At 40.0% G+C, this 14,745-nt stretch overlaps 2 protein-coding genes across 5 annotated transcripts in view; one reads left to right on the top strand and one right to left on the bottom strand.

Moving 5' to 3' along the window:
- Positions 1 to 600: 600 nt before the first annotated feature.
- On the bottom strand, positions 601 to 8,972 carry neu1 (neuraminidase 1). 2 transcript variants are annotated; one of them, XR_001319190.2, is made up of 7 exons: positions 8,591 to 8,972; positions 8,242 to 8,369; positions 5,131 to 5,335; positions 4,588 to 4,747; positions 1,165 to 1,203; positions 1,030 to 1,073; positions 601 to 816 (listed from the first exon to the last, which is right to left on the bottom strand). XR_001319190.2 is itself a non-coding variant. In NM_001123652.1 (4 exons), coding segments are annotated over exons 1-4 (480 nt in total). In that variant the 5' UTR covers positions 8,592 to 8,611; the 3' UTR covers positions 4,592 to 4,601. The 2 variants fall into 2 exon arrangements, 1 of the variants encoding a protein (NP_001117124.1); NM_001123652.1 differs by lacking the exons at positions 601 to 816; positions 1,030 to 1,073; positions 1,165 to 1,203 and having other exon boundaries at positions 4,592 to 4,747; positions 8,591 to 8,611.
- Positions 8,973 to 12,627: 3,655 nt separating this feature from the next.
- Positions 12,628 to 14,745, top strand: part of LOC106563254 (ATP-dependent RNA helicase DQX1) — a 34,253-nt gene continuing 32,135 nt past the window's right edge. Inside the window, exon 1 of one of the 3 annotated variants that reach the window (XM_014128670.2) lies at positions 12,628 to 13,135. The gene's annotated coding sequence lies outside the window, so the exon portion shown is untranslated. The remainder of the gene's footprint in view (positions 13,136 to 14,745) is intronic. The other 2 variants (XM_014128671.2, XM_014128672.2) reach the window with 2 other exon arrangements.

The raw sequence follows: 14,745 nt of genomic DNA, 5'->3' as shown, positions 1-14,745 counted from the left end.
ACGGCTGCACAGTACTGTCTTTTATCGATGGCGGTTATGATATCGTTTAGTACCTTGAGCATGGCTGAGGTGCACCCATGACCAGCTCTGAAACCAGATTGCAGAGCGGAGAAGGTACGGTGGGATTCGAAATGGTCGGTAATCTGTTTGTTAACTTGGCTTTCGAAGACCTTAGAAAGACAGGGTAGGATAGATATAGGTCTGTAGCAGTTTGGGTCTAGAGTGTCACCCCCTTTGGGAATCTCAGACAATATGAAAGAGAGGTTGAACAGGCTAGTAATAGGGGTTGAAACTTTTAGAAAAAGAGGGTCCAGATTGTCTAGCCCGGCTGATTTGTATGGGTCCAGATTTTGCAGCTCTTTCGGAACATCAGCTATCTGGATCTGGGTGAAGGAGAAGGGTTCTTCAAATTGAAAATGTGGGGGAACCCTTTTAAGTTAATCGAAGAACCATTTAAAAGGGTTCTTCAAAGAACCCATTTTAATGGATCGTCAGAACCTTTTGAAGAACCTTTTGGGGTTTATTTTTTGAACTACCTCCTCTCCCCTAATTATTATTATTATGCATAACAATAACAACAACAACACAACATTTTAGTTCTCTGTGTTTATTATGATTTTAGTGGCAAAGCAGAATACATTTTTTTAAATATGAGGTAAACTCCAAGCAGAGCCCCAAGTCCAATTGGTATATCCTCTGGCGTGTTGATGTTAATGTGTTGATGTTCTCTGTATCCATAGCTAGAATGATTTTGCAGCGCTTGGTGATCTAACAGGTTTTCTGTTTTATTCGTCAGAGGTGTAGGGAGGGTGAAATCTGTGAAACCAAAAAATATTAATTATACAGATGATTAACAAAACGTGCACAGGACAGAATTCATAACTTGGTTTTTGAGGTGAATGTGAATGAAAAGAAAACTGTTTTGATGATGGTTTTCATAAACATATCTTATCCATAATGTAAAGGCCTATGGGATATTCATTGAAGAGGTAAGGAAGGAGGATGGTAAATGTGATCTGTAAAACATACCAATACCAATTGCCATATCTTTGTATGCCTCCTCGTCTGTGTACCTGCAGATACAGACACAACATTGAGCAGTTCAGTCATCTGCACCCAATACAGCTAGCCTTTAACATATTCTTATAGTCTACATATTCTTACCTCTTTGTTGGTTGATATCCATTGAATTGTGTCCATTTTCTGTTTTAGAAAGATTGGCACAAATATGAACAGATAGATGGTATCATCATAAAACAATATCAATTTAGTTCATGCAAGGGACAAACCTTACCTTAAATTGAGGAGATCTCTACATTTTTCAGTTAAATGCCTGCACCTGCTGTCTTATCAAACTTCGAGGATCTTAGAATAATCCTTGTTGAACCCCTAATTGTTAGAGTGTGGTTTGTGTCATGCTCCTGGCACCTACTACCATACCCCGTTCGAAGGCACTTAAATATTTTGTTTTGCCCATTCATCCTCTGAATGGCACACATACACAAACCATGTCTCTATGGTCTCAAAGCTTAAAAATCCTTCTTTAACCTGTCTCCTCCCCTTCATCTACACTGACTGAAGTGGATTTAACATCAATAAGGGATCATAGCTAGTTACATAGTTACATCAATAAGGGATCATAACGTTCACCTGGATTTACCTGGTCAGTCTGTCATGGAAAGAGCAGGTGTTCATAATGTTTTGTACACTCACTGTATGTTACAGTATGATTGTTTATTGTATATGTTTTATCTGAATTTAGATCAAATTGTGTAGTTGTCAATGAAATGTGAAATCCTTTTGCAATCAAACCTCTGCAGTTTATTGCCTGACTATTAATGTTGACTATAAAAGGTGTGGAGGCAATTGTCAAAGACTCCAGTTACCCAAGTCATAGACTGTTCTCACTGCTACCGCAAGCGGTACTGGAGTGCCAAGTCTAGGACCAAAAGGCTCCTTAACAGCTTCTACCCCCAAGCCATATGAGACTGCTGAACAATTCATCAAATGGCCATCCGAACTATTTGCATTGACCCCCCCCCCCCCCCCAGGTTGATTTACTCTGATCTGGTCAGGCATCGTAAGGTAACACAAAATAAGCACAAACTCATCCATAATGCTTAGATATTTCAGCAGCATCTCGTGGAAAGTTTTAGTGTGTGTGTTTTGGTATTGGAAAGACTTGCAACAGTAACCACGTTTCCATCCAAACATTTTATACAGATTATTTACTTGACACATAAAAAAAGTCACGACCGGCTGATTGAAACATGAAATGCCAGTACAATTTCACACGTTTGTTCGTTCGACATGGTGGGATCTTTTTGTGTCAGTAAAATGAATTATGGGAGAAATGGCAGTGAATACGGCTTTTTTGTGCAAATATTGATATAATAACCATCAAATCGAAGTAAACTTGGAGTCACACGATTATAAACTCGCAATAATCCAAATAACTTCACAGATCTTCATTGTAAAGGGTTTAAACACTGTTTCCCATGCTTGTTCATTGACGGTCGTTAAGACACTAACAGCTTACAGATGATAGGCAATTAAGGTCACAGTTATGAAAACTTAGGACACTAAAGAGGCCTTTCTACTGACTCTGAAAAACACCAAAACGTGCCTTAGGCATGCTGCAAGGAGACATGAGGACTGCAGATGTGGCCAGGGCAATAAATTGCAATGTCCGTACTGTGAGATGCCTAAGACAGAGATACAGGGAGACAGGACGGACAGCTGATCGTCCTCGCAGTGGCAGACCACGTGTAACAACACCTGCACGGGATCGGTACATCCGAACATCACACCTGCGGAACAGGTACAGGATGGCAACAACAACTGCCCGAGTTACACGAGGAATGCACAATCTCTCCCTCAGTGCTCAGACTGCCCGCAATAGGCTGAGAGAGGCTGGACTGAGGGCTTGTAGGCCTGTTGTAAGGCAGGTCCTCACCAGACATAACCGGCAACAACGTCGCCTATGGGCACAAACCCACCGTCGCTGGACCAGACAGGACTGGCAAAAAGTGCTCTTCACTGACGAGTCGCGGTTTTGTCTCACCAGGGGTGATGGTTGGATTCGCGTTTATCGTTGAAGGAATGAGCGTTACACCGAGGCCTGTACTCTGGAGCGGGATCGATTTGAAGGTGGAGGGTCCGTCATGGTCTGGGGCGATGTGTCACAGCATCATCGGACTGAGCTTGCTGTCATTGCAGGCAATCTCAACGCTGTGCGTTACAGGGAAGACATCCTCCTCCCTCATGTGGTACCCTTCCTGCAGGCTTATCTTGACATGACCCTCCAGAATGACAATGTCACCAGCCATACTGCTTGTTCTGTGTGTGATTTCCTGCAAGACCGGAATGTCAGTGTTCTGCCACGGCCAGCAAAGAGCCTGGATCTCAATCCCATTGAGCACGTCTGGGACCTGTTGGATCGGAGGGTGAGGGCTAGGGTCATTCCCCACAGAAATGTCTGGGAACTTGCAGGTGCCTTGGTGGAAGAGTGGGGTAACATTTCACAGGAAGAACTGGCAAATCTGGTGCAGTCCATGAGGAGGAGATGCACTGCAGTACTTAATGCAGCTGGTGGCCACACCAGATACTGACTGTTACTTTTGATTTTGACCCCCTCTTTGTTCCGGGACACATTATTCCATTTCTGTTAGTCACATGTCTGTGAAACTTGTTCAGTTTGTCTCAGTTGTTGAATCTTGTTATGTTCATACAAATATTTACACATGTTAAGTTTGATGAAAATAAACGCAGTTGACAGTGAGAGGACGTTTCTTTTTTGGCTGAGTTTATGTTGAGTGGTCCTCCCACTACAACAAGGAAAACCATGCAGTTTATTAGGCTACAGATTAAATAAATGATGATGAACTTCACAGGGTGGTGAATGTGCAATGTGATGAGCTTGATGAACCTTTCCAATAAATATTGAGGGTCTTATTCTGGTGACATGATGATCGATGCTTGGCTGCTGTTTGACAAATTCAAATGATATCGCCCTCATCCATGATAATCTCATATTGTAGGTAGCCTACCCACACTGTATCTGTGAGCTATTGGCTAGAGCTAATGTGCCAAGACCAGAGTGGGCACTTTTGCAATATTACGCAACAGTTTTTGTAACATAACCATCAGTAGTTGAAAATGCGATGGAAACCCATTTAACTTGTATTTTTAATTCGGCACATAGGAATTTATTGTCAAAGGTTATTTTTGTATGCACTATGTCATCACGCACAGCCTTTAATCCACAAAACGTTTGCTTGATGGAAAAAAATCTCTGGTGGAAAAATATGCAAATTGTTTTATGCAGATTTTAGAATATTGACATAAAAATTGGTCACAAATTGGATGGAAACCTAGCTCTTGACTATCCTGACAGTTGTTTTTGTACAGTAAGCTTTATTTGACTCTTGAAGCACAAGCGATTACACAAACAGTTACAAGCAAAACTAATCCTTTACATCTATGTCTGTCTTCTGTACAAAATGTATCTACATAGGTATGCCTCTGACATTGAGATGTGACCGATTTTTTTACACTGTCTTTCAACTCAGGACTGCTCCTGAATACCTGAAGAGGCTGTTTTATTGGTGGACTCTGTGGGGAGGGGTGTGGCTAATCATGTTCAGAAGCTTCATCAGCAGATCGTGGCCATGGCTACGGCTCACTGATTGGCTTATGTATTCGGCTTCGTCCTCCTCAGTACAGGATTGGTCAATACTACAACCCTCTAAAAGAGAAAAGATCAAAATAGACAATCTGTCACACAACTGTAATATAAAACTGAATCTGTATGAACTCACAACAAGTAATACATGTAAAGAGAACATTATTACCATTGGCTAATGGCTACACAACACCACATTTATTCCTAAACTCTTAAGTGATCGTGGAGCAAATCGTTTGGTTGCTGACAATGACAAAGTATTTAATACCACAAGAGCTTGGCACATGATATTAACAATTAAATAGTCTATTTAAATTGCCACAACCAGCAATCCATAGAAAAACAAACCCTACTGCATACAAAGCGTTTTGCTCCGTTGCAGAATCATTCAGTGTAAACAGAAACATTTGCTATACATGAAAATAGGAGTATAGTCTTTGTCTTACCCACGTCACAGCAGATCCCCGGTGCAGCACAACGTCCCTCCTCAGTGCCACACACTCTTCCTCCGGCCTCACAGGGGGAGGGCAGGTAGTTCTCATCCACGCAGCCAGCTGCCTCTGGAGAGCCCACGTAGCAGCCCATCCCCTCCCCACAGCAGATATTTGGGCCAAAGCAGCGGCCCCTGTCCCCGGGGCCACATGACATGCACTGGAAAGATAATAGGAAACAGAAAGTTATACTTATATTGTTATTATAGATACAAGTTATATATTTATAGAACATTTTGTTTTTTCATAACAGTACAATACAATATACAGTATTGATAAACAAATACATTCTAAACCTGTTATAATTGTTAAAGATAAAGATACAAAATCATTAATTAGAAACAATTAAATGAAATACAATTTTAAAAGCTTCTATGAAAATGTAAATATATCAAAATGAAAGAACAGTTGGATGGATCTTATAGCTTTCCTAGACGCAACAACTAAGAAGCAACTATCAGCAGACTAAAAAGAACCAAGAATAGATGGCTTTCCCATAGTATTCTATTAAACATTTTGGGGTAACGTAGCCCCACTATTTACACAAATGACAACACATGTCACTCAATTCAGTACTTCCTAGTTCAATATCAAACAGTTATTTCAGTTATATTAAAACCAGGAAAGTCTCTGTAGTGTCCCCTGTTGATTATAAACCCATAAGGTTAATAAATTGTGACAATAAAATGATACCAAAGCTTATAAGCAATAGGATGGCAAAAGTCTTACAGACTTGATAATCAAACAGGGTTTATAAAAAAACTCAAACAAATACAAGAACATGTTTCAGTTTAATACAGTACGCAAAAAAAAGAAAGATATAGATTTATCAATAATGGCTGTTGATGCCAAAGAGGCTTTCGACCGTCTTGAATGGCCTTTTCTATTCAAAACTTTTACATTTAATACAAATATTGTATAAATGTCTTAAATCCAAAATATACACAAATAATGCATTATCTGATGAAATTGCTTTAGAAAGAGGCACAAGACAGGGATGCCCCCTCTCCCCTCTCATGGTTGCACTGGCAATTGAACCGCATGCAGAAAGAATTAGACAGGACCCAGTTAACGTAACAGGTATTAGTATTGGTAAACATGAATATAAACTAATGCCCCCTTTGCTAAAAAATATTTTTCAGAATACTCAAATGTCAGGTTATAAAATGAATGTGGAAAAAAATTAAATAATGCCAAGAAAAATAACAACTCACGATCTACAGGAATGCTTTAAGTGGACCACAGAAAATATTAAATACTTTGTTTGCTTAATAAGCAACAACAAACAACAAATATATAAATATAACTTATTGTGTTACTTTTTAAATGTTTTACTTTAGTTTATTTGGTAAATATTTTCTTAACTCTATTTCTTGAACTGCATTGTTGGTTAAGGGCTTGTAAGCATTTCACGGTAAGGTCTACACCTGTTGTATTTGGCGCATGTGACAAATAGAATTTGATTTGAACTTTATTCCATTATGAAAGCAACAATATGAAAGCAGATCTAATTAAATTGAATAATTTTCCCATAAATCTCACAGGTAGAATAAACCTCTTAGAATGGAATGGCTGACAAAGTTTTTGTATTTATTTTTCGGTAATACCAATTACCCCACTGAAGACATTCTTTATAAAAGTATACTCGGTCATAACAGACTTCATATGGGAAAATAAAATTAATAGAATAAACAGTTTTACATCTTCCTAAGTCTGAGGGTGGTTTTAACCTTTCAGACTTGAAATTATATAAACTCACTACCCAAGGCTTTTACTTGCGACATTAAGTTAAATGCACTAAAGAGGAACAATGGATATGTATGGAAGATGTGCATGCTCATCCGCAGAATATTTTTATGGGTCTATTTTCAAAGGATAAAACTTAGAACATTAAGAACTTCATAGTGAAGAACACTAACAATATGGAAGAAAATGAAAAGTATTCTACAAGAACCAATATCACTCCCTAAAAACACAACCTTATGGAACAATCCTTGGATAGCTTTTCAGAATTCACCGCTAATTTGGTCCACATGGAAAACTAAAGGCATAGAAACCGTGAATGACTTGGTAACAGGAAATACATTTATTTCCATGACAGAATTAAAAAGTAATTTTGGACTGACCAATGTAGATAGTTTCAAATACATGCAACTTAAAAGTTACATATCACAAAATGTTGATTTTAAATATTTTGGACATCAGCGCAACCTTGGGGGAATCGTATTTGAGTCCAGCAAGGATGTTCATATTATCAGGAAGATATACAAAACCTTGCAGAGAGCATATCCAACTGACAATCTCTTAGAAAACCAAGACAAAAATGTATGCTTAATCCAATATAAACGTATGTATAGAATGTATTATAAAAGAGACAAAATTCTCAATTCTACAGCACAACGGCAGAGTCATGTCTCAAGTGCAAAACTAATAATGACTCAATAATCCATGCTTTCTGGGAATGCTATAAAGTCTGGAAGTTGTGGACGGAGCTAGAAAGTTGTCTGTCAGAAGTATTACAATGTAAACATACTTTTAATCTGTCTGTCTGCATATTTCAAGACATGGTATATGGGGTGTAGTGAGATACCCAATGGGCTGGACGATTCTCTTCTCATCACTCAATTTGAAAAAACGTATACTAAAAACTTGAAAGTCAATCAATCCGCCATCATTGACACGATGGAAAAGAATGATTGTTTTATTATTTAAATGTTGCAATAGCCTAGGCAACCAAGAAAAAACAAATTGGTACAATTTAAGGCCAAGTGGCAAACAATAATGCAGGCACTAGTGAGCGTGCAGATCTGGGCAGATGAGAGTCATTATTTGTGTGTCTGTAAGTTGTTGTTCATATGTATAAGAGTGTTTTTTGAGTCTAAAGAAAACGGGGGAAAGGAGGGGGATATACAGTATTGACATATAATAACCTTTGATTTGAACGTGCAATCTCAACCCTTCAAAGCTAAGATGCAAGCCTATATGCAGCCACGAATCTAACTCTATAACAGACACACAGTAACAATAGACAATAACAAAGAGGAACTGCTAAGAATTACTTGGTACCTTTCTGGATGGGAAAGCTAGTGCTGATCTCTTGCCTCCTATGGGGCAGTTGGAGATGTAGCAGGCAGTGCATACAGATAGCAGGAACAGCAGACAGAGGGCAGACACTGGGGTGCCAAACATAGCCACTGAGAAAGAAGGAAAAATTGATTTAAAGTTTGTCTAAGTTGATGCTACTTGTCTCAGGATAGAGATAAGATAATAAGATCAATCATAGACAGTCTATTGCTGCAATAATTCTTGCAAAGTCTGTTACAGAAACATGTTTCTTCGTTTTTTTAAGATAAAGTCGTTTTAAGATTGTCAGAGAAAATACAAACACTGTATGAGATACAGAAGACATACTTACTGTGTTGAGGTTGAGGCTTTGGTGAGGATGATCTGCGAATTTGTCGATGATTGATCTTGATAAAGGTTGATTGTCTTTGTTCATGTTCCTTGCCATGAAAATGTACCCTTTTATACCTCTTGCTCTGTCTCTTAGGCTGTGACATGGCCTCAAAACCACCAATTAAGTCCAATCAAGACGTTATTCCACAGGTACTAATTGTGTAACCTGATTAGTAAAGGGAATGGACATTGAGATGGACAAGAAAAGGGCATATCAGGCGTGACCATGCATAAGAGATATGGGGGGTCTGGTTAGTCTTACTTTACACTGATATGAGTTTCCATAGTTCTACACAGTGTTGTGTTTGAGACCGGAGCAAATCGAGTCCGAGTCAAGAAGGGGGGGGCGAGACCGAGTCAAGACTGAGACCAGAAAAAATGTGAGTCCAATTCAAGACCATGATTGGAATTTTGTCAAATCACCACCATAATAATTCAAAATGTTCAGGATTTCTGTGTTCATATTTCAGGACAACATGTGGATTCTTTAGACATTCAGAATAAATGCATGATGAGGGAAAAAAGAGCCACCATACAAATGATTACTAACCCAAACACAGTGGGGAACAATGAGGGCCCTCTACGCCTCTAAGGATTAATAAAAAAATAACAATAATAATTGTTTATGGACTTTTTGTGTTTTACAAAAAGTGCACTCTCCTATTACTGTTGCTGTCAGTATTACTGTTGCTGTCCTGACGAAGTTGTCACACACTAAAGGCCTAGGTCCAATAGGTTCGCCACAGCGCAAACTTCTATAATAGATATAAAGACTGTTCAGGAATTAAGGTATCAAGAATGGAGTGTATATATTTGACCTTTGAAGCGGATTTATGCACTTAATAAACGGAAGCTGATAATTATGAGTTTTTTACTCCGCTGGTCTCGGCTGGTCTCCGGAAGAAATTATGAATCCGAGACCGAGTCAAGACAAGTACAAATGTATCTGACACCGAGACAAGACCGAGACACTCATAATATGGTCTTGAGACCGGTCTCGAGTACTACAACACTGATTCTACAGTACGTTGTGTTTATAAATGTTATGGGATGAACAACAAGGGTAGGAGGGAAGGGGGGATGAAAAGGGTAAAATAGGAGGGAGCTATGACTTCAGAGTTGATTTGTTTGTCAAATCAAATCAAATTCTATTGGTCGCATACACAAATTTAGCAGATGTTATTGCGGGTGTAGCGAAATGCCTGTGTTTCTAGCTCCAACAGTTCAGTAGTATCTAACAATTCACAACAATACACACAAATCTAAAAGTAAAAGAATGGAATTAAGAAATATATAAACATTAGGACAAACAATGTCGGAGTGACATAGAATAGAATACAGTGTATACATATGAAATGAGTAAAGCAGTATGTAAACATTATTAAAGTGACCAGTGTTCCATTATTAAAGTGGCCAGTGATTCCATGTCTATGTATATAGTATGTATGTAGTATGAATATAGGGCAGCAGCCTCTAAGGTGCAGGGTTGAGTAACCGGGTGGTAGTAGGCTAGTGATGGCTATTTAACAGTCTGATGGCCTTGAGATAGAAGCTGTTTTTCAGTCTCTCGTCCCAGCTTTGATGTACCTGCACTGACCTCACCTTCTGGATGGTAGCGTTGTGAACAGGCCATGGCTCGGGTGATTGATGTCCTTGATGATCTTTTTGGCCTTCCTGTGACATCGGGTGCTGTTGGTGTCCTGGAGGGCAGGCAGTGTGCCCCTGGTGATGCGTTTGGTAGACCGCACCACCCTCTGGAGAGTCCTGTGGTTGCGGGCAGTGCAGTTGCCGTACCAGGCGGTGATACAGCCAAACAGGATGCTCTCAATTTTGCATCTGTAAAAGTTTGTGAGGGTCTTAGGGGCCAAGCTGAATTTCTTCAGCCTCCTGAGGTTGAAGAGACGCTGTTGCGCCTTCTTCACCACACTTTCTGTGTGGGTGGACCATTTCAGATTGTCAGTGATGTGTACGCAGCGGAACATGAAGCTTTTCACCTTCTCCATTGTGGTCCTGTTGATGTGGATAGGAGCGTGCTCCCTCTGCTGGACCAGGGTTCGAGTCATGGCCCCCTAATTGGTCACTCCGACATTGTTTGTCCTAATGTTGATATATTTCTTAATTCCATTCTTTTACTTTTAGATTTGTGTGTATTGTTGTGAATTGTTAGATACTACTGAACTGTTGGAGCTAGAAACACAGGCATGGGTTGCCCCCTAATTCTCCACAATATGCCACGGACTATGAAGAATCCTTTATTTATTAAATTAACACATTCATTTAAAAACAATTATGTTGCAATCTATTATTGTGTGTGTGTGTGTGTTAGTATGTATGACTTTACTCAGCCTGTATTGGCTATGTAACAACTAATGTAATAAGAGGAAGAGAGAACTTCAGATAAATAGAGAAATGGCTCAAGGGATGATTAAAAGGTTCTCATTGTCCTTATTAATAACAAGAGCACGGTTGACCTTGACCTCACCATGTGTTAATCATGTATTTGTCATTATGTTTTAACCTGGAGAGATCTTATGAATTTAACTCAAGTCATTATCTGGACATTGTTAGGCCTATTTCCACCCCAACTTAATTTTTCTAATTAGGCCTACACCAATTATTACTCAGTCCATATAATGGAAAAACATCAATTGACGTCAAAGCCCTACATGATAATGCAAAAAAAAATGACATTGAGAAAAAATTATATTTATGTGGAGAGGCACATTTTGAAAGGCCTTTAGTGGCCATATTTTAATGCATCTGATAATTATAGCTGATATCTCGAAATTGTGCTAAAAATATTGTAACGACATCAACTAGTGACATCCTCAAGAGGTTTGATCCTCTTGGCATAAAGATGTTGGCTTGACAGTAGCTGGACCAGGGTTCGAGTCATGGCCGGGGTTGCCCCCTAATTCTCCACAATATGCCATGGACTAAAAATAATAATGAATTTATAAAAAATACAATATTTTTGGTTATGGAAAATATATTTTACAGTGGTTTAGATGACACAATGATTCTCTACACTACACTTATTTATTTAGTCAATCTCTGCATAGTGCATCTTTAAGATATTTTATACACTATTAGATTGTAACATTTAAAAAATGTATGAATGTGTTAATTTAATAAATACATTATTATTTCGCCCAAAAAGTTACATATTGCATCTTTAAGGGTAAATTTGAGATTTGGCTTGACAAAATACTTCTAACCGCTGACAAAGAGCCAGCTCCTCCTCCGTTGAATCCACCTGTGAGCAGTGAGTTGGCAAAACATGGCCAGTATGATGTAATTAATCCCTAATATCAGGAAACGCCCATTGATACCTGGCATTGGTCAGTCCTGGTGTTATGCGACTGATGGTTTCTTTACATAGGAGGTTAGGATAACCGATGTTTGCAGGTTAGATGAATTAGAGAAGGGGATACATAGTCATATGCACAACTGAATGCATTCCACCGAAATGTGTCTTCCGCATTTAACCCAAATCCTCTGGATCAGAGCCTTAATCGACGTCTAGGTTAACGGCCTTGCTCAAGGGCAGAACAGCAGAATTTTCCACCTTCGGCTTGGGATTCGAACCAGTTACTGACCCAACACTCTTAACCGCTAGGCTAGGTGAATTAGCGTGTCAGGTGAGGAGACTGAGGTTAGGGTTACATTTAGCTACAATGCTACAGTTGTCAACAACTGTTATATCCAACGCAAAAGAAACTGCCATTGAATTCTTACACTGCTCGATCGAAGACAGTACAGTATGAAGATAGACTAAAACTGCTTCTCCAATAGAAATCCCCGATCACACTTGTATGCGATGTCATGGCGACGTTGGCTAGCTAAGCTCCTGCGTAGAAACACGTAATCGGGTCTAACGGTAGTCTCGCGCCAAACTACGCATGTGCAAACCGTCATCTCAATGGCATTCCTTGTCACTCTCACGAGGTTGAAGTAATAACAAGCACAAATACTTAAGACATTGACTCGAATTTAGGTTGTGACATTAGATTTCGAGAAAATTCACAACTAAGGAATACCCTTTCACTTCTCAAACCGCAAATGGCCTGTTTGGTCTGTTTCTCAAGCGTTCCCGGAAGTCTTGCGATGTAGCGCCTCTGGGTTTAGAAACTCTTGTGGCTGTATGTTCACAACATACTTCAGAAACTAACGTCTGTGGGCGTGGCGAAGCGTTTGACCGGAGCAAGGAGTTTGCTTAGCCAGGCAAGCGATTCGATAGATCAACTGCGGACGACGAGCTCTATTTTATTAATTAATGTCAACGGTTACGGAGAAACCAGAGGCCGGGAAGTACCGAAGAGAATATCTGTGAATAGTTGCAAAAAAATGAAACATTGTATCCGCATATTGTCTCTTCCAAGAAATGTGTGTGCAACAGTGAGCAGTAGAACGTTTCACTGACAGCGCAGCGGGTTATATTGTTTTGCTGGATATCCCGCGCCTTGGTGGGGATTTTAGGAGACTCCAGAGAAATGTGTCGGAGGTAAGATGCCAATGACATTTGTCTACGTGGTTGATTTCGTCTCTCCCAGTGGTCTTCATTATATTTCCCGCCGATCGTGCGTGTGTGACTGTCAGCTGACACGTAGTTCCTAGCAGGTCGATATAGGCCTACTGGACTTGAGGTGGGCAGGAAAGGAGGCATATAAGGAAAGAAGAGAACGAAGGCAGGGAGAGTTATTGTAGTTATTGTGGGTTGACTGGTACAGGTGTCGTCATCCGTAGTTTCTCATTACCAAAAACAGTATAAAGATCAGTCTTATAGAATATCATGGCCATACAATTGTGATGCATTTGAACATAATGCCAAATCGAATACATGCCAATATTACAATGATTTTGTTTGCATGATAGTAAATAATAGATGTAAAAAAAAAAAAAAAATAGGACTAGTCATTGTTTGCTAACGTTATAACATGGTTACAACACGTGATGTCATGCATCCAGTGCTCTTTCTTATTGTCTACTGTAAACTCCAAGCTGACATTAGACCCCTCCAACGTGATTCCCACATGATGTTGAACACCCCCCCCCCTTATCTTTCCCCATGGATGGACTCCCCTTATGAGATGAGCTCTAATGTTTTCCCCATAGCCAATATAATCCCTGTGTATGCTTTGTTTTTGTATGCAGGCCTATGTCAGTGTGCTCTTAAACATAGGCAAGTGCCAAACAGGCGAGTTGCAGGTAACCATACCTTTGGTCATGTAGTGTATGCGGACACCTGCTCATCCAACATCTCATTCCAAAATCATGGGCATTGATATGGAGTTGATCCCCCCCTTCGCTGCTATACCAGCCTTCACTCTTATGGGAAGGCTTTGCACTAGATGTTGGAACATTGCTGCGGGGACTTGCTTCCATTCAGCCACCAGAGCATTAGTGAGGTTGGGTACTGATGTTAGGCGATTAGGCCTGGCTTGCATTCGGCATTCCAATTCATCCAAAAGGTGTTTGTTGGGGTTGAGGTCAGGGCTCTGTGCAGGCCAGTCAAGTTCTTCCACGCCGATCTCGACAAACCATTTCTGTATGGACCTCGCTTTGTGCACGGGGGCATTGTCATGCTGAAACAGGAAAGGGCCTTCCCCAAACTGTTGCCACAAAGTTGGAAGCACAGAATCGTCTAGAATGTCATTGTATGCTGTAGCGCTAAGATTTTTCTTCATTGGAACTAAGGGGCCTAGCCCGCCCCATGAATAACAGCCCCAGACCATTATTCCTCCTCCACCAAACTTTACAGTTGGCACTATGCATTGGGGCAGGTAGCATTCTCCTGGCATCCACCAAACCCAGATTAGTCCGTCGGACTGTAAGATGGTGAAGCTGGCGCCAACAGACATGGCAGCTCTGCTTCTAGCTCCTAACCAACTTAGCAGTATTATTATTATATAAAACTCCGGGAAGAAGAAAGGTTGAGGTGTATGTTTCATGATTAACTTCTCATGGTGTGATTGTGATACATACAGGAACTCAATTCCTTTTGTTCACCCGACCTGGAATACTTCATAATCAAATGCAGACCGTATTACCTCCCAATACAATTCTCTTCAGTTATAGTCACAGCCATGTATATTCCCCCTCAAGCCGATACCA

This window comes from Salmo salar, chromosome ssa11 (genome assembly GCF_905237065.1).
Source record: "Salmo salar chromosome ssa11, Ssal_v3.1, whole genome shotgun sequence".
Lineage (NCBI taxonomy): Eukaryota > Metazoa > Chordata > Actinopteri > Salmoniformes > Salmonidae > Salmo > Salmo salar.
The sequence above is the reverse complement of the archived record's forward strand: the minus strand, read 5'-3'. Positions and strand labels throughout refer to the sequence as shown.